At 32.7% G+C, this 23,862-nt stretch overlaps 2 protein-coding genes and 1 long non-coding RNA gene across 3 annotated transcripts in view; 1 reads left to right on the forward strand and 2 right to left on the reverse strand.

Moving 5' to 3' along the window:
* LOC111709242 (cytochrome P450 2J6) overlaps nt 1–2,611 on the forward strand; it is an 8,072-nt gene extending 5,461 nt beyond the window's left edge. The window contains exon 3 of the mRNA XM_023482869.1: nt 891–2,611. Coding sequence (XP_023338637.1) covers nt 891–2,500 — 1,610 coding nt within the window. The 3' untranslated portion in view covers nt 2,501–2,611. The remainder of the gene's footprint in view (nt 1–890) is intronic.
* A 4,428-nt stretch (nt 2,612–7,039) lies between these two features.
* On the reverse strand, nt 7,040–8,172 carry LOC111709256 (uncharacterized). The gene is made up of 2 exons (XR_002766817.1): nt 8,087–8,172; nt 7,040–7,122 (listed from the first exon to the last, which is right to left on the reverse strand). It is a non-coding gene; the product is annotated as an uncharacterized LOC111709256 (long non-coding RNA).
* A 37-nt stretch (nt 8,173–8,209) lies between these two features.
* Nucleotides 8,210–23,862, reverse strand: part of LOC111709243 (kinase D-interacting substrate of 220 kDa) — a 47,765-nt gene continuing 32,112 nt past the window's right edge. The window contains exons 21-42 of the mRNA XM_023482870.1: nt 23,692–23,799; nt 23,316–23,429; nt 23,013–23,079; nt 22,464–22,544; nt 21,871–21,944; nt 21,665–21,730; nt 19,597–19,653; nt 19,220–19,279; nt 18,043–18,159; nt 17,652–17,746; nt 16,787–16,918; nt 15,666–15,730; nt 15,516–15,601; nt 14,432–14,447; nt 14,357–14,372; nt 13,892–13,997; nt 12,727–12,853; nt 11,905–11,967; nt 10,729–10,810; nt 8,959–10,071; nt 8,272–8,395; nt 8,210–8,217 (exon numbers count right to left, since the gene is read on the reverse strand). Of these exons, the coding sequence (XP_023338638.1) occupies nt 8,210–8,217; nt 8,272–8,395; nt 8,959–10,071; nt 10,729–10,810; nt 11,905–11,967; nt 12,727–12,853; nt 13,892–13,997; nt 14,357–14,372; nt 14,432–14,447; nt 15,516–15,601; nt 15,666–15,730; nt 16,787–16,918; nt 17,652–17,746; nt 18,043–18,159; nt 19,220–19,279; nt 19,597–19,653; nt 21,665–21,730; nt 21,871–21,944; nt 22,464–22,544; nt 23,013–23,079; nt 23,316–23,429; nt 23,692–23,799 (2,777 nt within the window). The remainder of the gene's footprint in view (nt 8,218–8,271; nt 8,396–8,958; nt 10,072–10,728; nt 10,811–11,904; nt 11,968–12,726; nt 12,854–13,891; nt 13,998–14,356; nt 14,373–14,431; nt 14,448–15,515; nt 15,602–15,665; nt 15,731–16,786; nt 16,919–17,651; nt 17,747–18,042; nt 18,160–19,219; nt 19,280–19,596; nt 19,654–21,664; nt 21,731–21,870; nt 21,945–22,463; nt 22,545–23,012; nt 23,080–23,315; nt 23,430–23,691; nt 23,800–23,862) is intronic.

Below are 23,862 nucleotides of genomic sequence, written 5' to 3' on the forward strand. Positions count from 1 at the left end.
TCCAATTTCTCTTACACAGTAAAAAATTTTCACTTATTTCACGTTGAACTTATCTGATCTTACAGGAGGGATGGGGTCACGTCCCCCCTCCTCAGTTATAGTCCTGGATATAAGGATATCCCATGTTATGAAAATATTTGTAAATATTTTCTTACGAAAAGTGAAGATATTTTTAATCGTTTTGATGCTAAGGCATTTTTTGTAAGTGTAGCTATATTGCTACAAATAAAAATGTTGCGAGCATTTTTTAAATATCTTAACGGTTTTTGTACTTGCAAAACCTCTGTCATTTTTTTTTGCTATTCTACTTTAAACAAAATTCTGAATTTTCAATTATTCTGTCAATAAATTTTAGAAAGGATAAAGTGCTAACGTATTATAACTTTTGTCAATAATCAAATATCAAAAATAGGTTTTCAAATAGTCTTTTAATTCCCATCATCAGAGTAAGGACAAGGTTTTATCAATCAAAAATAATCACGAAAAAAAAAATATATTATATTAAATTTTACAGTGAAAAGAAACCCACATTGGATTTGATCTTATTGTTTTAATAATACTAAAAATAATAACATTAAAAATAACTTTAAAATGAACAGATTTGGACCCAGTCAATCTTTCCCTTTTTTCAATCTTCATTTCTTTATTTACCATACATTTATCACCCATTAGTAAAAAAATAAAGCCACAAAAGAAAATAAAAATTTTTCTTCTATCAGTTATGTACTGTGAAACTTTTTAAAAATCTCCAATTATTTGATTTATTAAGCTGTGACTTGCGAGGTGCTAATCCCTGTTTTCAGACACAAATTTTCTTGATACATGAATTTTAGAGACTCTCCTCTACTCTCCATAAACTAAAGCCTAGACAAGAGGACGGTTAGACTAAGAACAGAATGTTGGGACGGGGGCATATTCCCTATATGCTGTCTCGTCTACTTCTTCAGGTTCATATAAGCCTGGAGTAGTTGCTTCAACCTCAGAGTCAACCAAGACATCAACAAGTATAAACAACATGAATCCTATCATTGGATTTGCCTTTCTTATCCTGGTAGGTTGGAAATTGTATCAAAAATGGAGATTACCAAAGAACTTCCCTCCTGGACCAAGAAGTCTCCCTGTCCTAGGAGCCATTCATCATCTCTCCGACAACCTTCTTGAAAGTTTTCTACACCTTAGATCTAAATACGGAAACATCTTTGGGTTGAGAATTGGACCAACTCCTACAGTTGTTATATCAGATTTTCACACTTGTGTCAAGGTTTTCAAGGATGCAAACTTCTCTGCTAGACCCACATATCTTACTGAAGTAATGGGCAGTGTTATGTCCAGACCTGAAGATGACCCAAGTCCAAACCGTGGAATAGTTTTCAGCTCTGGAAAGGTCTGGGATGAGCAAAGAAAGTTTATTCTCAAGAAGCTGAGTGAGTTCGGAGTTGGTAAATCCAGGTTGGAGGAGACTGTTACAGAACAGGTTGAGATGCTGGTTAAACTCCTAAGAAAGGATTCTACCAAGGGAAATGTTAAGCTTGGAGAAAGGTTCAGTGTCTCCCTGGTAAACTCAATCTGGAATATTGTGACAGGATCACAGTTTGATCTTGAGGATCCACTTATTCACAGTATCTACAAGGGAATTGACAGGTTCATTGATTCCCATCGACTTATTGGAGTCTTCATGGTGTTCCCTTGGCTCAGACATATTGTTTCCTATCTTGGAGGAGCTTTGAACAAGATGAAGGAGGATGTTAGAAACATGATGAAGAATATTGTAGATGATCATATTGATCTATCTACTGGATATGACAAAGATCTGGTAGATTCTTACATTACAAAGATGTCCGAGACAACAGATACAACTTCATCATTCTTTGGTAGAAAGGGTAGAACCAACCTGGAGCAGAATATGCTGGAACTATTTGGTGCTGGAGCCAACCCTGTAGCAACCACCTTATCCTTCTGCTTTCTTTACCTTGCCAAAAATCCTAAACTTCAGGAGAAAATATTTCAAGAAATTGATGAAAATGTTGGAACTGGATATGCAATTTCAATGGAGGATGTGCACAAGCTACCCTACACAAATGCTTTTATCCATGAGATCATGAGAATAACTGCAATCAACTTCATTGGAACCCCGCATATGAACTTCAAGGATGCTAAGATTGGAGAATATAATGTTCCAGCTGGAACTACAGTGTTCTCATTTCTCTGGTATATTATGAATGATCCAACATACTGGAAGAGTCCTAGAGAGTTTATTCCTGAGAGGTTTATTGAAAATGGAGAGTTTGTCAAAGATGAACGCCTTATCCCTTTCCTTGTTGGACGAAGACAATGCATTGGAATGGCATTGGCTCAAACAGAAATGTTCCTATTTTTCTCCAACCTAGTTCGAGAATTCAGATTTTCAGAAAGCTCATCAGTTCCTCTCCCTGCCCCCACTCCAACTATGGGATTTGTAATGGGATGTCCGGAATACGAAATCAAGATAGAGGATAGATAAACTGCTAAACTCCAACAGGAGAATCTCAGAAGAGAAATACCAAAGAAAAATATAAGTGATAATGCATTCTTAATATTGTATAAATCTAGTTCTTAATTTACTTGTTTAAAAATAAACTCACGATTATAATTTATTTGCATTTTATTGAAGACATACCTTTTTTACAATTGATTAGAAAGAGAAAGAAGAAAGTGCTTTCAGCAATAAAAACACGTTAATTGAAAATTTATAATAAATACTATTACAGTATATTGTATCAAGAATACTTACAAAATAAAGGGTTTTCCCAAAATACATTGCTTACTGAGATTTTATGGTAAAGAAAGATTGAAAATATTTTACAAAATATAATAAAAAAACTTTAAAGTTAGGATATGCGTTAAACTTCTAAACTTCAATTGAGAATTTCAAAAGTTTTTAGCTAAAAAACAAAGCAATGACGTTTTTTACAAAATCCAATTACTTATTTTCAACTGCACTGTCTCTGCGTTATTAATAGGGTTAAAATATTTTGAAAAAAGAAGGAAACAAAAAACTGTGTTTACTAAAATGATTTCTTTTTACTCGGATATCAAAAGCAAATATTTTCTACTGATTTAAGAAATAAACAAATTTAAAGAAAATGAAACCTTGTTGAAATGGGGTAATCAATAGGTTCATACTGACACCATATAATAGTAAAAGATCAATACTATATATCCCCAGTTATTAGTCCAGGGGAGAACACAGTTTACCCAGTAACTGTAGATTTTTCGCATTTGCTATTTTATACATTTTTGTTGGGATATGTATCTCTTACACTAATTTTGACAGATTTTGAATTTATTTTGTATAAATGATAGAAAGTCAACTGTAAGAAAATAAGTTTAGTTATACCCCTTTCCTTTTTACTGAACACTCCCTTTAACAGCTTACCTGATTTGGTTTGGCTCGCTGGACAGCTGGCAGAGATCGGGGTTCGTTTACAGTTAGAGCTTTAGTTATTTTTCTTCGCACCTTATCAAGTTGATCTCTACTACTGATACGATGTATACCACTGCTCACACTTTCAATCAAACTAAACAAAGAAACTGATTTCTTGCCACAAACTCATTCTTTTATCTTTCCATCCTTTAGTTACCACAAACTCTTTGACCTTTCCATCCTCTACTTGCCACAAACTCTAATTTTCTCATCTTTTATCTTTCCATCCATTCCCTGCCAAAAACTCTAATTTTCTCATCTTTTATCTTTCCATCCATTCCCTGCCATAAACTTAAATTATCTCATCCCTTTCTTTTCGCAACCTTATGGAGTAATCCTTTGGTTTTTCAATCTAGCAGAAGTCTTCAATGCGACGAGAAAGATTATGAGCATTTTAATGAATATAATTGAAATGACATTTGCAAATATACAATTGGATAAAGAAAAAAGAATTTTAAGGCAATGATTGAGTTTAATTGTTTTGTAGTATGAATTTTGTACAACAAATGGCTATGTAATAACTTCAAGTTTTACAATTTTTTAAAATTACTTTCTTATATAAAAATTTGGTTTAAAAAATTAGAATTCACACCCAAAAAAGTATGTACTGAAGTATATTTTTTTTCGAAACTTCCAAAATTAACATTTTTCTAATCTCTAAAATTTCTTTTTTGTTTTGATTTAATTTTGGTAGTGTAAATATGTGTTTGTTTTTACCTTTGGTCTTCTTTATCTCCATCCACGATTGTTTCTTTCTTCTTTGTTTTCTTCTTTGACCTAAAACAATTTAAAATATTTAGAAAAAAATTCTGACAAAAAGTAGCATTTTTTCTCGTTAAACGTGTAATAGAATTGCGGCTTTGCAAAATCTCAATTTTTTTAACTTCTATATTTTTGCCACCTGGCGGTGTAAACCTTTCATATTTCAAACTTTGATTATTTGATCTGAAAGAATTCACAGCTTGAAGTATATAAGGTCTACGACATTTGGTTGCAAAGAAATATGGATAAGAAAATTATAGTTTGTGGCAACAACTCAATTTCTTAATAAACATTCTAGGGAAGTAGAAAAAAGTCTGATCTGTAAGTAAATGATAAAATTATAACACGTCCAAAAATCTAAAAATTCGAGAAATATAAAAAAAGATTATTTTTGATTATTTAAAGTAGAAAAAAGCGTATTTATTTATTTTCAGCTCTGTACATAAATGATAAAATTGTAACACCTTCAAAAAGTCTAAAAAATCTTGAAATATAAAAAAATTAGTTTTGATTATTTAAAGTAGAAGAAAGCGTATCTATTTATTTTCAGCTCTATACATTAATGATAAAATTGTAACACGTCCAAAAATATCTTTTAAAAATCTTGAAATATAAAAAAGATTAGTTGAATATGAAATAGAAATATGAAAAAATATTAGTTTTTTTTTATTTGAAGTAGAAAATAGCGTATTTAATGATAAAATTGTAACACGTCCGAAAATATAAAAAATCTTGAAATATAAAAGAGATTAGTTGAAGCTTAAAAATACTTGATTTAAAAGTTAAACATCTTAAAATATTAGTTCCCGCTTTCTTGCATTATTTGATGAAACATCATGCAAAAAATAAAATCTGAGAATTTTTTGAGAATATCCAGGGGGCTCTTTTAAAGGAGTTAGTAGAGGGCCAAAGTTCTGAAAATGAGCCTATAGCCTATAATACATCGAAGCTCTTACAAGCAGGTTTTAAGCAGATAATAATATAAACACAAAATGTACAGTTAAAACCTAAATATTAAATACATCAAAAGGATTTTTGAAATGTCGTCTTGACAATTTTTAAAGGGTTTTATACTATTTTACGTAAATTTCAGTATTTACGAAAAAAAAAAAATTGCCATGAATACGCGGTAACAGTTTTAAAGACCTCCATATAATAATCATTTAATTAAAAAACTAAATATCTGCAACATTCCATTATCAGAAAGTGAAGAAAACGACATTTGATGAATTCTCTCGATGTATTTTATATTTAGGGGTTAACTGTGCAATACACCAGAGCCTGCGATTCAAAAACTTCGGCTCGAGCCGTAATTCCTTAAACCCGACTTTTAGACCCAATCTTCGACTCAACTCTTACGACAGCTTGTGTCACGTGATTGACAGCTGCGAGATCTTCGGCTCGACTTAAGGAGTTAGGCTCAATGAAAATAAAACCGACCATGGTTGGTTTTAGAGGAGAATAAGGCTCAATGTTGCGTCTTGTTCTCATAAAAACTGGGAATGCGCAAATTCCTACCATGAAAATCCGCCAAATAGAATATTAAACCGGTGTTTTGAATTCAACTCTGTGGAAAATAAGATGCAGCTTGAATCCTAAAGCTCAAGCCGTAAATAAGGTCCAACGACAGCTTAGACCTGAGCCGTATTTTCCCAAGTTTTTTAAATCGCAGGCTCAGGTTTAGTTAATCTAACATGCAGAAGGATCAGTTATTCATTAAAAACTTCGGTTCATTTGAAGACCAGGACCACGACTACACAGACTGCTAGTACAGGACCACGACTACACAGACTGCTAGTACAGGACCACGACTACACAGACTGCTAGTACAGGACCACGACTACACAGATTGCTTATCTCGACTTTCACAGTGTTGGCTACGTAGGCCTAAGTTGATCCAGCACGACATGCTACGTTTTTACGATAGGTTTTTAGAGTGCCATCTCACGGCCACTTGTTGAACATAATACCCACTCAGGGGATAAGTTTTACAACTTTTAAAGAAATACTTCAATTTTGAACATAAAACATAACATTTATGAATTCAGCCTATTTGTGTTTCGTATCCAAAGGATCCTTAAATATCCTTGAATACAGATGTTTTCTGATTGGTTGTGTACAGTACTTGTACACAATAGAAAAAGCTGAGGGAAATATTGCATATCATAAGTTTCAATCGATCTCTGTAACTCTCTTATCTTTGTACAGGACTGACTTTAAGACATGCTAGAGCAAGAATGTACACCTGTACAGTATCTATACAGACTAGACAGGGAAACTGGGACGTTACAACAAATAAAGGTTCTCCACCTTATGGGATTGATGTGTATCATTTAGATATAGAGTGTTCGCGAAAGCTAAAAGAATAATAGGATCACTTGATATTATTTTATCTCTATTCGATGTTTCTTGAAATTGGCGGACACTTTGACAGTTAGCAAAGTATCACCTACCAGTGAAAAACTGGTTACCCTACCCACTCATGTGACGAACATGAAATTGATGTCGATCATTTTTTTGTACACAAATGTGTAACGTGTTTTTACATTCAGGGCTTAACTCAGGAATTTGTCCGGGGTTGGGCTTAGACATATTTTTCTTTCTAGAGGGGGGGGGGGCGTAGGGCCATGGGGGGGGGTAATTCATGATTTTTCTTCTTTAATATGTTTCGTGGGACACCCTGGATATCAAGGTATTACTTCTAGGCTCGTTTATAAGTCCGTTCTCTCTGAAAACATACTGAAAGCGGGTTAACTAATCTAGCATGCAGGGTTCAAAACTTATGATTAATCACGCATAGATCAGCTTATCCAAACCTGTTAAACAGGGTTATCTTGTATCCGGGATCTGATTCTCTACTGGGATCCGACTCATCATAACCCAAACTCCGTTCAAGACTGATAATATATATCCGTTCCAGACTGATAATATATCCGTTCAAGACTGTTAATATATCTGTTCAAGACTGATAATATATCCGTTCAAGACTGTTAATATATTTGTTCAAGACTGATAATACATTCATTCAATAATGTTAATATATACGTTCAAGACTGATAATATATCCGTTCAAGACTGTTAATATATCCGTTCAAGACTGATAATATATCCATTCAAGACTGATAATATATCCGTTCATGACTGATAATAAATCCATTTAAGACTTATAATATATCCGTTCAAAACTGTTAATATATCCGTTCATGACTGATAATATATCCGTTCATGACTGATAATATATCCATTCAAGACTAATAATATATCCGTTCCAGACTGATAATATATATCCGTTCAAGACTGTTAATATATTTGTTCAAGACTGATAATAAATCCGTTTAAGACTGATAATATATTTGTTCAAGACTGATAATACATTCATTCAATAATGTTAATATATACGTTCAAGACTGATAATATTTCTGTTCAAGGTTGATAATATATCCGTTCAAGACTGTTAATATACTCTATCAAGACTGATAACATATCTTTAAAGACTGATAATATATCCATTCAAGACTGATAATATATCCGTTCAAGACTGTTAATATATTTGTTCAAGACTGATAATATATCTGTTCAAGACTGATAATAAATCCGGTCAAGACTGTTAATATATCCGTTTAAGACTGATGATATATATGTTCAATACTGATAATATATCCGTTCAAGACTGTTAATATATCAGTTCAAGACTGTTAATATATCCGTTCAAGACTGCTAATATATCCGTTCAAGACTGATAATATATCTGATCAAGTATAAAAAAAATTGTAATAAATCAGCGTTAAACTTAAATTGTGATTGATAATACTTAGTTGATTGAAGAAACTGAATTAATTAATTGATTAATTAACTAATTACCCAGGGGATGGAGGAGCTGTTTTTGACAACCAGGCATACGGGTCTTCATCATCTCCCACCTCCAGGGCAGAGGCTTGTCTAAACATAACATGATTATTATGATGATGATGAGGATGATAATGATCATATACCTGTACCTGTACCTGTACCTGTACCTGTACCTGTACCTGTACCTGTACCTGTACCTGTACCTGTATCTCTACCCGAAGCTCCGAATGTATCAAGATCTACTATACTCCCCCTCCTACTTGACACAGCACTCCAAACTATTTCTCTCTCTGTATTCCTTCTACTCCTCATCGGACCAGCCTATAGTAAAATAAAACTACGGTGGGACACATACAACTACGGAATAGGAAAACGACTGTTAGACTCAAGGTATGATGTTAAATAGTCTATTTAACATAAAACACTGCTGCTGTGCAGTGAGCACAAACCCATTTTACTTTAAAAATTGTTTTTAAAGTCACTGATAAAACTAACTTCTTTGTAGATCAAAAATACAAAAGTTTACTAATTTTGCGTCTTCCTCATCCACAGTTTTATGGAAGCCTGCTGTATATTTTAATGATTCATCTTTTTCAATAGATTCTGTAATATATATGTGAAGATTTAACAGATAAAATAGATTATGGAAATTATTGGTATTAATTAATAACCAAACAAATTTACAAATTTTGAGTTTAAATCATCGTCTAAGAAACAAAATAGTTCTGAGTCTTGTTGACTTTTTTGTCTCAAACTCTAAATTTTGCAACCTGATGGTGATGTAAACCTTTTGATATTTTAACTCATAGTTACAACGTCAGGCTGCAGAGATATATGGATTAAAAATAAATGCATAGTTCTAGGTGAGTGATAACTTTCTTTACCTTCTCTAAATCATGCATTTGCATTCCTGGATCTGAGAGAGTATCAAGATTTATCTGTATGGAAGCTCGTCGGGACGGATTACTGTAGTACAGGACATCAGCCTCGTCAGCCTCGGAGGTTCGATCGGAGAATGTGTTTCCAGCCTCCTCTCTAGCCTGGTTTATCTCCTCCAGGAGAATATCCTCCTGAGCGTCCTCGTTGAGTGTAGAGAGAAGACCGGAGACAGTTGCTTGCTCCAGGGCAACCTGTCGTTCCATAGCAGTCTGCTTCCGTCTTATACCAGAGTCCATCCTGCTTAACCTATCCTCCAGCTTATCCTCTGGAAGGCGCTGGGTCAAGTCGAGACCAGGGCTGCTCGGCCTCGGACCTCCGTTCATCTCATCCTCGCGCAGAGAGGTCAGCGTGATCTTAAAGAGTTCCCAGTCACCAAAGTTCATGTTTATCACATTTTTCAGTTCATCAACCTCGCAGTTCATGAGAACTCTTCCGTTGATATTGTTATATACAATAGTTCCACAGTAGGTCTCCAACATTGAGGGATTGATGTACTCAATAGTCTTGAGAAGAGTACATACTTGTTCTACAGACATGTTAGAGAGCAGAAGACCCTGAAGTTCGTGTGGAAGAACTATACTAGGCAGGTTTACAGGTCTGGGTTGCATGTAGGGATAGTACTGCTGTGTTGGATAGGGTTGATATTGTTGCCAAGGGTAGGGCGGGTTCATAGGATTCATTCCTCCAAACTGTGGGACACGGTTGGATGGATAGTTGAGTGTGTCCTGAGGGTTCATCTTCTTAGATAGTCCGACAACCTGCCGTCTTGTTAACGGGGTATTCGATGTTAGTTTAGGGTTTAGAGGATGCTGGGAGGTTGGAGCACTCTGGGGGGAGGAGAGGATGTTGAGACCGAGCTCTTCAAGGTTCTGAACCTCGTCCTTGATCACCTTCTTGATGAACGGGTCAAGGTTGATGGTGAAGGGCAGGAAAATCTTCAGGTTTGCCACTGTCAACGTCTTCCTGTGAAAGGAGAGGAAGGCATCCAGCTTTTTCTCGTCCCTGTCCATCTCCAGGAGGGGTTCAACCTCCTTCTGGGTCGGGATCACAGGGCGCACCTTCATTAAAGGGACTGTAAGCGTAATTTCAAGTGACCCTCCATGCAAAGATAGCAATGCCCGATTTCCAATAGTACCCTTAAAACCTTAATCTGAGTTGGGAACTTTTAAATGGGATATCCTTAATCCTGATCAGTTAATTAATAACAAGAGAAGAACAAGCATTATTTAATCTTGAGATTAAGAAAAAGAGGAGATCAAGCATTGATCTCAATATCCACCATTCTAAAGGTTTAAGCTCTGTTCAAAAATATGGAAGATAACGTCGATTTCTGATTAGAAAAGTGTTTATTTCTGTGAATTGTCTCTTTAACGTCGATTTCTGATTAGAAAAGTGTTCATTTCTGTGAATTGTCTCTTTAACGCAAGAAATGTGCAAGTCAATTTTGCGGAGAAACCACAAATGAAAATAAACAGTTTATATAAACAAAAACATAAATATCTAATTCATACTTGATCAGACAAAGCTTTATGTGCACCGTTGTAAATCGGGCACCGCCATCTTGAAATATTATACTGAAGTCTATATGAACCTTTTAATACTTCACAATTTTAATTAAACCAAAATGGATATTTGAAAATTTAATTTTAGATTTTATTATATTCTTATACCAAAAAGTAAGGTCCCATTAAAAAAAAATTCTAAAAAAATGGAACCTTATCATAAACATGCTTTAGAGATACAGAGTCATCTAACTTGTCCTCACAGGTTTCAACATAGAGGGTTATCCAGCTAGCTCTGTAAATAAATATATATTTGGGTTGTTTATTTGTTTCTTTGTTTAAATTTAACGTCCAAACGGCTAAACCGAATCGGGTCCTAACTATCATGACCTATGGAAAGGTTTAAGGCCGATCTAAAGTTAAAAAAAAAAACCAGATATCAATTTATTAAAAAATAAAAATCCACGTAAATTTTTAATGGTGTAATAACTTTAAAATGTACGAAGACGACAAGGCTTAAAGATAGGTTAGTAACAGCCAGCTGAAGGTTAGCAACAGCCAGCTGAAGGTTAGCAACAGCCAGCTGATGGTTAGCAACAGCCAGCTGATGGTTAGCAACAGCCAGCTGAAGGTTAGCAACAGCCAGCTGATGGTTAGCAACAGCCAGTTGAAGGTTAGCAACAGCCAGCTGATGGTTAGCAACAGTCAGCTGATGGTTAGCAACAGCCAGCTGAAGGTTAGCAACAGCCAGCTGATGGTTAGCAACCGTCAGCTGATGGTTAGCAACAGTCAGCTGAATGTTAGCAACAGCCAGCTGAATGTTAGCAACAGCCAGCTGAAGGTTAGCAACAGCCAGCTGATGGTTAGCAACAGTCAGCTGAAGGTTAGCAACAGCCAGCTGATGGTTAGCAACAGTCAGCTAATGGTTAGCAACAGTCAGCTGAAGGTTAGCAACAGTCAGTTGATGGTTAGCAACAGCCAGCTGAAGGTTAGCAACAGTCAGCTAAAGGTTTGCAACAGTCAGTTGATGGTTAGCAACAGCCAGCTGAAGGTTAGCAACAGCCAGCTAAAGGTTAGCAACAGTCAGTTGAAGAACCCTGCTTATTAACTTATTACTACAGTGAAAACCAGAAAACGTTTTAATATGAAGACGACATTAAAGCATCTAAAGCGTATATGTTGATGTTACTAAGCAAATAGTGTTACTAGTAGCTTATATATAAATCATGAAGTGAAAAGGTCTGTACTATAAGACTATTTAAAATCATATGTTGAGTCTAAAAGTCGTCTTCTTTCTATTCCAGAATTGTCTGGTTCTTACTGTATCATAACTTATATTTTATTTAACCACCTGTAGGGCCATTGCTCCGTTATATTTTATTTAATCACCTGTAGGGCCATTGCTCCGTAATATTTGCCCAACTGGATAAATGATGCCAGCTAAACTCAATACTAAACATTTATTTTTATATTTGATTCTTTTAATATCATGCAAACAATAATTTCAGATAAAGATGGATTTTTCTAATTATTTAATGAGATAATTCACCTTTTTGAAAAAGAACTTGATTTTGTTTTTTAAACTGAAGAATCAAATCAAATCAAATCAAATATTATTTATTTACGCAGAAACATTGATAAATCATTATTACAAGTGGTAGATTAATTGTCAACTGATTAATGTTCTGCGTCTGGAGAACTGCTAAAGCTGTAGCTGTTTTCATATCAGCTCCCCAGTTGCTCGATAATACATGTTGCCAACCAATAAAAGATGTCCGAGAGAGTCAGCATAATACAGATAATATTATGGCTTTTGAAATTAGGTATTATAATGCTAATTCATAGCAAAGACGATTTACAATTCGTCACTGAATTCCCATGTTTTTTGGGACACCCTGTAGATATTTTAAGTTATTTCATTATTTCACAAATTACGCTTTGATTAAGTATTTTGAATGGGCGAAAAATCCACAAAAAGGGACAAAAGACGTCAATTCTAAAGACCATCTGTCTAAAAAAAAGTGCTGAATTCTGTTAATTCCTTCCATGTTTCTGAGGCACATATGTGCATTATACTTGAGAAACCACAAATGAAAATGAACAATTTTTAGCTAAGCCAATTAAAGTATCTTGTTCATCCTTTATAAATTGAGGGTGACTTGAAATTGTGTACAGTCTCTTTAAAAAGAAAGCCTAGAATCCTCCTCCTACCTGAACGCTTTAAGAAGACGACCCATGACATAAATCACATTCATTAATCTTCTCATACTTCTAGGGTTCACGTCAGAGAAGTAATCATCTGTCAAGAACATCTTGTTCACTTCTACAGGACCATGTCCTGGGTAATAATAATAATAATTCTAATTCAACCTTCAAACTTGTTTCGAAAAAAATCCCCACCTATTTTGAGGTATGATCAATAGATCAAATAGAGTAATAAGTACAATAGGTGGCAACAGAGAAATGGACCAACTGTACACGACGTCACAAGTGTCAAATATAACAAGGAAAAAGGAAATTTTCTTACATGAGTTGACATGTTTTCTAATATTAAATAAAAAAATGTAAAAACAGAAAATAAAGAACACATAAAATTGCACTTGTTTTACTGTAAGATCTAAAATTATCTCTATTATTAATCATTTTGTTGGACACAAAAATTGAATTGACACTTGTGACGTCAGAATACAGCTGTACTGAGAGTGTACAAATTCTACGCTGCCATCTGTTGTACTAGAATCTGTTTGAAATAGATTATCAATTGACAATCTATTTGGGAATGACACTTTTTCCAGTGATTAACAATGAATAAATGCGATAATATTTGACACTAATTTTTTTAACGTAATCATTGACAATAATGATACAGGGTGTCCCACGAAACATGACAATATCTAGACGATTTTGAAGGTCGTCTTAGAACTTTGAAATAGTTTGCGGCATTTTTTCGAAAACTTTTTTTTAGGAGGAAAATTCTAGAATTAATAATCACAAAATACCAATTGTCTTGGCATTTCCAAATTGTGGTCTGCCTTTTTTGTGCTTTCAATATTTCCGGAGATATGATGAATTTCCTTCAGATTTGGACAATTTTGGTTTTATTTTATAAAAATTAAATCTGAACGAAATTCTTAATATCTCCAGTAATATTGAATGCACAAAAAATGCAGACCACATTTTGGAAACGGCAGGACTAGGCGAATTTTGTGGTTATTGTTATTGGAATCATGCATGTAAAAGAAGGTTGAAGACTAAACGTCACCAATAACTTAAAAGTTGAAAGACGACTTTCAATTCGTCTGGCTAGTGTCATGTTTCGTGGGACACCCTGTACATAAAACGACTTTGTAATATAATACAATAATTAAATATTAACCTTGTGATATTCTGTTCAAATTGCTGGCAACACTGTTCTCAACACTCTCACAATAACTTTTCTTCTTGGTTCGTCTTAGCTTAGATATACTTCTAGAGGCAGGGACCTGGAGATATTATATTATTATTAGTAATTCAGGGAGTTTAACGCCACTCTTAGATATACTTCTGGAGGCAGGGACCTGGAGATATTATATTATTATTAGGAATTCAGGGAGTTTTACGCCACTATTAGATATACTTCTGGAGGCAGGGACCTGGAGATATTATATTATTATTAGGAATTCAGGGAGTTTTACGCCATTCTTAGATATACTTCTGGAGGCAGTGACCTGGAGATATTATATAATAATTATGAATTCATGGAGTTTTACGCCACTATTAGATATACTTCTGGAGGCAGGGACCTGGATATATTAAATTATTATTAGGAATTCAGGGAGTTTTACGCCACTATTAGATATACTTCTGGAGGCAGGGACCTGGAGATATTATATAATAATTATAAATTCAGGGAGTTTTACGCCACTATTAGATATACTTCTGGAGGCAGGAACCTGGAGATATTATATTATTATTAGGAATTCAGGGAGTTTTACGCCACTATTAGATATACTTCTGGAGGCAGGCGCCTGGAGATATTATATAATAATTATGAATTCAGGGAGTTTTACGCCACTATTAGATATACTTCTGGAGGCAGGGACCTGGAGATATTATATTATTATTAGGAATTCAGGGAGTTTTACGCCACTATTAGATATACTTCTGGAGGCAGGGACCTGGAGATATTATATNATAATAATAATAATAATAATAATAATAATAATAATAATAATAATAATAATAATAATAATAATAATAATAATAATAATAATAATAATAATAATAATAATAATAATAATAATAATAATAATAATAATAATAATAATAATAATAATAATAATAATAATAATAATAATAATAATAATAATAATAATAATAATAATAATAATAATAATAATAATAATAATAATAATAATAATAATAATAATAATAATAATAATAATAATAATAATAATAATAATAATAATAATAATAATAATAATAATAATAATAATAATAATAATAATAATAATAATAATAATAATAATAATAATAATAATAATAATAATAATAATAATAATAATAATAATAATAATAATAATAATAATAATAATAATAATAATAATAATAATAATAATAATAATAATAATAATAATAATAATAATAATAATAATAATAATAATAATAATAATAATAATAATAATAATAATAATAATAATAATAATAATAATAATAATAATAATAATAATAATAATAATAATAATAATAATAATAATAATAATAATAATAATAATAATAATAATAATAATAATAATAATAATAATAATAATAATAATAATAATAATAATAATAATAATAATAATAATAATAATAATAATAATAATAATAATAATAATAATAATAATAATAATAATAATAATAATAATAATAATAATAATAATAATAATAATAATAATAATAATAATAATAATAATAATAATAATAATAAAAATAATAATAATAATAATAATAAAAATAATAATAATGATAATAAAACGTACTCTTCTGTTTGGCTGCCAACTGCTGCGCTTTCTTTACTTTCCTTAAACCTGAGTTCTGGAGGAAGAATGGTAAATGAACCATATTCCTAAAAGAAATATTTATATCAATTAATCATTAGATGTCATTTATTTGCTTGTTAATAATTGTACCTAAGATATGCATTACCCCCGATGGATGTGTCTGAGAAAACCTGGTTTAAGTTTAACTCTATTGCCTAAAAAATGGAAACATTAAAATTATAAATATTTTCAAGAAGAAATAGTAGATATATGGATATCTATATTTTTAAAGTTGTAATCTCTGCTTGTTTGTTTGGATGTCCGATCATAACTCAGAAACCCCTGGACTGATTTGCTTCAAATTTAGGTTGATCCACTCAAAAAGTTGGGTGGGTCGAATTCAATAGTTTAAATCATAATTTAAGACCAAGCGCACGTAAACGGCGGAAGTAACAATGATTGAGAAAGAGAAAGACGGATTTATCCATTGAAAAATATGGATGAAAAAATGGATATGGATGCACAGAATGGATAGTATAGATGGATGTATAAAGATAAATCAATATATATTTTTTAAGATGGATATGAATGCAAAGATAAGTAAGGATGGATGGATATGGAAGGATACTGGATAGAGAGTAAAGAAGAATGACAGGTGCATGGTTAGAAACATGATTTTTGAGTTTTAACTTTCTTTATTTTGGACTTCTTATCAAGTGGTTTTAAGATACATATTTGGATGGATGGAATTTAAAAATAGATAAATGGATATGGATAAATACCTAAATAATAACATGAGGATCTATGGCTAGAATGTATATGGATGAATACCTTATAATAACATGAGGATCTATGGCTAGAATATATATGGATGAATACCTTAATAATAACATGAGGATCTATGGCTAGAATGTATATGGATAAATACCTAAATAATAACATGAGGATCTATGGTTAGAATGTATATGGATAAATACCTTAATAATAACATGAGGATCTATGGCTAGAATATATATGGATAAATACCTTAATAATAACATGAGGATCTATGACTAGAATGTATATGGATAAATACCTTAATAATAACATGAGGATCTATGGCTAGAATGTATATGGATAAATACCTTAATAATAACATGAGGATCTATGGCTAGAATGTATATGGATGAATACCTTAATAATAACATGAGAGTCTATGGCTAGAATGTATATGGATAAATACCTTAATAATAACATGAGGATCTATAGCTAGAATGTATATGGATGAATACCTTAATAATAACATGAGGATCTATGGCTAGAATGATGATAAAGGGTAGACCAGGTTCAGAAAAGAGACTATGAACTGTATCCAGGACGGATAATATCTTCCTCTGTTCAACACTATCCAACCCATCAACTATCTACAAAAAAAGGTCCTAATAACTCGCCCAAAACTGCAATTTTCTTTGCCTTATATCTTAGCAACCTGATGGCGTAAACCTTTAATATTTCCAACTTTAACACTTAAATCTGGCGGAATTTATAATTTGACATATTAAAGATTTGAAATTCGATTTTGTGGTGTGTGTTTAGTTTCTTTCATCAGTAAAAGTAATGGCCATCAGATAAGAGTAAAAAAGCAAAATTAATGATTTATTGCAATGCTAGTATAACATTAAACTCACTCAGGATACAATTTTGATAATAACATGGATCTTTTTAATGACTAATATATTAAGGTTAAATTAATTCTCAATTAAATTTAAGGTTATACAAAAAAAATACTTCTTAAAGGGAATGTTCGCGAAAAATGAAAGGGGTTATAGGCTCACGGCGAAAAATTATCGCTTTTGATCGCTACTAATCCTGTTCTCTCTGTTGTGTCTATAAAGAGAAAATTGTTAAAAACAACTTATACTGAAGAATTTTCTCCTTATAGGCGCAACAGATAGAAGTAAGATTAGAAGCGATCAAAAGCGATTATTTTTCGCCGTAAGCCTATGCCCACTTTCATTTTTTGAGAACACTCCCTTTAAGGGTCCAGAGAAATATTAAGATTGAATAAACTGTGTAAAGCGCGCTGTTAAAGAAAGTGTCCACATCTATGGAAAAATTCGAAGAATCATATATTTGTAAAGTAGGTTTATAACTTACCACAATAAGCCTGGACTGCTGCCCAGAGTAGGCATCCAGTGCTTTCACCATCTGCTGGAGCAAATGTACTTCCTTCCTTACTGCCTGCAGGTACCCTGAACATATCTAGGTTGATACCTTGAGCATATCTAGGCTTAGAGATACCTTGAACATTTTAGGTTTAGAGATTCCCTGAACATATCTAGGCTTAGATATACACTGAACGTATCTAGGTTTATAGATACCTTGAATACATCTAGGTTCAGAGATACCTTGAACATATCTAGGTTTAGAGATATCCTGAACATATAAATGTTTTGAGATAACTTGAACATATAAAGGTTTAGAGATACCTTGAACATATAAAGGTTTAGAGATATTTCTAGGGTTCTCTATAGTTTATAAACTATACCTTCTGATTGAATAAGATCATGTTTAGCTACAGCTCTCTGAAGATGGGTTCGCTGGGAGAAGATTAAAGAGTTTAGAACCTGTCCGATAGTGTAGATATTAGATACCAGGAGTAAACCTAAACAAGATGTGTAGATATTAGATACCAGGAGTAAACCTAAACAAGATAGTGTACATATAAGATACTAGGAGTAAACCTAAACAAGATAGTGTAGATATTAGATACCAGGAGTAAACCTAAACAAGATAGTGTAGATATTTGATACCAGGAATAAACCTAAACAAGATAGATAGTGTAGATATTAGATACCAGGAGTAAACCTTAACAAGAAATTGTAGATATTAGATACCATGAGTAAACCTTAACAAGATAGTGTAGATATTAGATACCAGGAGTAAACCTAAACAAGATAGTGTAGATATTAAGTATCAGGAGTAAACCTAAACAAGATAGTGTAGATATTAGATACCAGGTATAATCCTAAACAAGATAGTGTAGATATTAGATACCAGGAGTAAATGTAAACAATATAGTGTAGATATTAGATACCAGGAGTAAACCTAAACCAGATAGTGTTGATATTAGATACCAGGAGTAAACCTAAACAAGGATAGTGTAGATATCAGATACCAGGAGTAAACATAAACAAGATTATAGTATTATCATTTTTTATACATTTAAACTCTAAATATTAAATGAATCGGAAGACCTTGGCAAATGTCGTATTCTTCACTTTCTGATAACGGAATGTTGCAGATATTTAGTTTTTTAACTAAATGATTATAATAAGCTCTTTAAAACTGTTCCGGCTTTATGGCTATTTATTTATTTTCGCAAATACTGAAATTCACGTAAAATAGAATAAAACCCATTAAAAAATTGTCAAGACGGCATTTCATAAATTCTTTCGATGTATTTAATATTTAGGGGTTAACTTTATTATATTATTATATTTTATATTTATTTTTAATTGTAGTTTCCTGTTTAAATAACTTGCGGATTTCTGCTTCAGAACAATAGAGGAAATTGTTAGAATTAAACACCTTTTAAGCTGTATTCCACCTCATAGAGCACACACCACACCAGTTTAAAGGGTACCGTTGTGAATCGAATATGTCCCTCACTTGTAATTCCAACATGAGTCTCTTTAAAGGAATTGTTGACAAAATAAACTTACTAAGAATGACTCCCAGTAGAATGGCAAGGATGAAGAGCATGTTGTCTACTTTAGCGGAGGCTAAAACAATAGAAATTATAATTTTTTAGATATGAATTGGGTCTTTGCCACACAGTCAAAATCTCTATATTTCTGCAACCTGATGGTGTAAACCTGAGATATTTCAAACGTTAATATTTTGTTTTAACAGAGTTCATAGTTTAAAATATCGAAAGTCTACGATATTGGGTTGCAAAGATAAAAGGTTTAGAAAATCAGAGAGACAAAGACTCAATTCCTTCTTGATTTTGTGTTTAAACTGTTATTCACTTTTGGGTTAACAAAGATTTTCAATATATTAAAAATATATTTTTATAATTACTAAGATCATTCCTAACCTGATATTGTTGTTACATCGAAAACTCCATAATAGATATACTTCTGGAGGCAGGGACCTGGAGATATTATATTATTATTAGGAATTCAGGGAGTTTTACGCCATTCTTAGATATACTTCTGGAGGCGGGAACCTGGAGATATTATATAATTCAAAACTTGTTTGGTCTTCTCCGTTGTTCTATGAATGACAATATGCAAGACAAAAATCTACAATTAAATTCACTTTAATTGGGTGTGCTTGATCGGAGAANCTGGAGGCAGGGACCTGGAGATATTATATTATTATTAGGAATTCAGGGAGTTTTACGCCATTCTTAGATATACTTCTGGAGGCGGGAACCTGGAGATATTATATAATTCAAAACTTGTTTGGTCTTCTCCGTTGTTCTATGAATGACAATATGCAAGACAAAAATCTACAATTAAATTCACTTTAATTGGGTGTGCTTGATCGGAGAAATACTTTTTCAGTTGTACAATCTTTTATATAAGGCAGCGTGGCAAATTTTTTTGCACTGTTTATACAGATTTAAACTTCAAAGTGCATCCCGAGTTGAAAACTTTAGAATTGGATACACCTATATCCCGATCGGTTAATTAATTTGGAGATTATTAGCAAGAGGAGATCAAGCATTGACCTCGATATCAACTATTCTAAAGATTTCAGCTCTGAGCTGAAAACTTTAGAATGGGATTTTCTTTAATCCCGAACACACTTTTGATTTTTTTATTTCAATTACATGAATACGATGCTATATCGATTGGACTAATATCCGATCATAAGCCGGTTTTTAGAACATTAAAACAAATAGAGAAATTTAGTCATGTTAACATATATAAACTTACGTTCGTTCAATTGATATGACATCACAAATGCGGAAAAAACTAAAAACCGGTTTTTCGAAGTTAAAGAGTGCATCTCTAATCTCGAGAAATAAATCTAAAGACTAAATTAGTTTTGAGATTCGCAAAAAGAGAGGATCAAGTATTGATCTCGATATCCACCATTCTAAAGTTTTCAGCTCTGTCTTTTTAGGAATATTTTCAGTCATAACATTTGGTCTCTTCAAATCCGTCAAGAATTGCGTCAGATTTAAAATTTAAAAAATATAGTCTAACGAAAGTATAAACTGACAAATACGAAAAATATACGATGGGTTATCTAAAGTGAAGTTTAACTAGTAGGATTTCCAATAGAAATTCCGTTGCGCAGAATTGCGCAGAATTTATAGGGCTCGCAATTGCAAGCAAGTGAAATCCACTTGCGTTGGAAACCCTACTCACTGGACTTTCAATCAGAACCTCTAGTTAACAGTTGGCAATGGGTAATTATAGGATATAAGGACATCTAGTTTACTGTGGGTAATGTATAACTATAGGATAACAGGACCTCTAGTTTACCGTGGGTTATGGATAACTATAGGATATCAGAACCTCTAGTTCACCGTGGGTAATGGGTAATTCCTCAAATTGACCTATTAAGTCACAGAAGGTCGTTTTTTGCCAAGTAAAAAAAAGAAATAATGGAAAAGGAGCATAGATAAGCTAACAAGACTGATAGGCATGGGGGGCAACGCAGAATACTTCTACTCGTACAGGGTTACACTGACCGACAAAGAATGAGACTTCAGAGACGACGTTGCGGAAGATTATCTGCCAGTTTCCTTCAGGGAGTAAGGAATAGAAGGGACAACTGACGCGGTGCGCCCTACCATATGATTTTACATGCTTTGCAGACGGGTACTTCATTTGAATAAGAAATATTTGTCTGATGTTCACTTACCGCGTATACAATAACCTATTCTGAATATTTCTTATACAAATGAAGTACCCGTCTGCAAAGCATGTATAATCATATGGTAGGGTGAACCGCGTCAGTTATATCTCCCTTCTATTCCTTACTCCCTGGTTTCCTTTCTTTCTGGGTTCCTAATCACAGTAAAGTTGTTACAGTCTTTGCAAGATAATTTCGTTTATTGTTTATGGACTATGAAGGTAAAAGTTCGTCCTAAAAGTATCATGCTTTGTTGGTAACCCTGTATGATAATTTTAGGGACTCCTCTTAACTTACATCATCGGACTCCAGGGACATTCTTCTCTGGGAGTCCTCAGTCTCCATCCAGGAGTGGGACACTATAATAATATTAATAAATATATTTAATATTTTATTATTGAATTTAAAGACTACAGGGTATTCAGTTCAATTCGCAAGATAATTGTGCATAGTTTACGTTTACCTGTAGATGCAGAGTAGAAGATTCAAAAATATATTTTTTTAATTAAAAATTTTAACTTACTTTCTATTTTAACAAAAACAACGAATATTTCTAGGATAAGAAGAACGTAGCTGAAAAATAATTATTTCAGAAAAATGTTCTCTGAAGCTTGAAAATAAGTATAATTAACATATCGACATGGTAAATCTATCTTTGAATCTCTTTACTTTTTATTGAAAACGAAGAAAAATCGAACAATTTTACTAACTTTACATAACAAGACTAAATATGTTTTTCGAATTCCCATATCTGTGCAACCTGTGAGACTTTGGATCTAGCCCGCATGCGGATTGCAGAATTCATAGTTTATAATACAAGTAGAAATAGAAAATAGTGGAATAAAAAGACGACATTAAATCATTATTTATGCGTTAGTGTTTTAAAAGCTTAAAAACAATTTAGTTAAGTAAAATTACGTTATCTGGTGTTCTTTGAATTATTTTAAAATCATAAATTGAGTCTTCTTAGTAATCCATAATTTTTTGGTTCTTACTGTATCAAAGGCCTCTAGAATATCTGGTTGCTAGAACTAGAAAATTATAGTTTAAGGCTAGTTATAAATTCCATTTCTTGATTTCTGAAATAATTTCCTAAATATATAAAGTGCCGCGTAGGGTACACAGCATAACTTCCTCAGGCGTAGAGGAGAAGACGACTTCACCGGGTTGGGTCTAAAACAGGATTTTTCAAAAATTAAAAATGCGGGAATTTTTCTTCGTTTAATTTGGAAATCTAAAGATACGGGATAAATGGTGTTTTAAGTACAGTAATATCAAACAAGTTAGGTGGGATAAAAGTTTTTTACAGCTGTAGATTTTGTATTTTGTAACTATTCTCTGCAAAGTCGTCCATTTGAAAAACAAACCCAACCTTGAGGCGGCTAGAGAAAACAGTGCAGTGTACATAAGACTATATAAGGCAAATCAAGCCAGTACACCAAATAAATTATCCCCTTCTATTAAGTTTATGTGTATTATATATCTATGAAAATGTGCCCTGGACTTTTACAGAGATATATCGTTATAACAATTTCAAATAAATAAACTGTGCAATGACAACATTTATTTACCTTTCTTGCTGGTTATCACTGTAGCATATATATAGCATGCCGCATAAATCGATGACGACTCTTATTTTACCTGAATGCCCTGTAGAGGCGAGTTGAAAAGGTTCCATAAGTTCCCTCCAGAGCATCGTATAACGAACCTTAACAATACATTTTGGACCGACAGTTAAAATATATTTCATTTAAATTTTGTAATCATAAATCAATCCTTTCATTCAAATGTTAGTCTACATTTCTTTAATTGATTTCAAAAACGTTAAATAATGCATATTTTCTTCTAAAAGTATGTTTATATATACAATTCTGAACATTTTCCTTATTACTTTACTGTTTAATCAAGTTTATTGACTGTCAATAGTTTTACTAAAATATTTACCTATAATCTGAATAACTGAGTTTTCCGCCCCAGCTGTGGTGCTGACCTTAGAATGGTCGGTAAAGAATAGTTTCAGAGGTTGAGCTTTTACTTGCTTCTGCATAAACTGGGGACCTAAACATTTACAAAATTAAATGAAACGCAATGGTTTGGTTTGGTTTGGTTTGATCTGGTTTGGTTTGGTTTGGTTTGGTTTGGTTTGGTTTGGTTTGATCTGGTTTAGTTTGATCTGGTTTGGTTTGATCTGGTTTGGTTTGGTTTGATCTGGTTTGGATTGGTTTGATCTGGTTTGGTTTGATCTGGTTTGGTTTGGTTTGATCTGGTTTGGTTTGATCTGGTTTGGTTTGGTTTGATCTGGTTTGGTTTGCTATATTACCTGGAGGATGTGAGAAGACAATATTGACGAGAAGTCTGAGCTCGTTAAACTTCCTTGCCAGGAACACATTCAGGTTGTACAGGGTGTTCCAATCCGTTCTATACGTTCCTGTACATACCAATATAGTTCCTGTACATAACAATATAGTTCCTGTACATAACAATATAGTTC

The sequence above is a fragment of the Eurytemora carolleeae genome, unplaced genomic scaffold, assembly GCF_000591075.1.
Source record: "Eurytemora carolleeae unplaced genomic scaffold, Eaff_2.0 scaffold255, whole genome shotgun sequence".
Classification (NCBI taxonomy): domain Eukaryota; kingdom Metazoa; phylum Arthropoda; class Copepoda; order Calanoida; family Temoridae; genus Eurytemora; species Eurytemora carolleeae.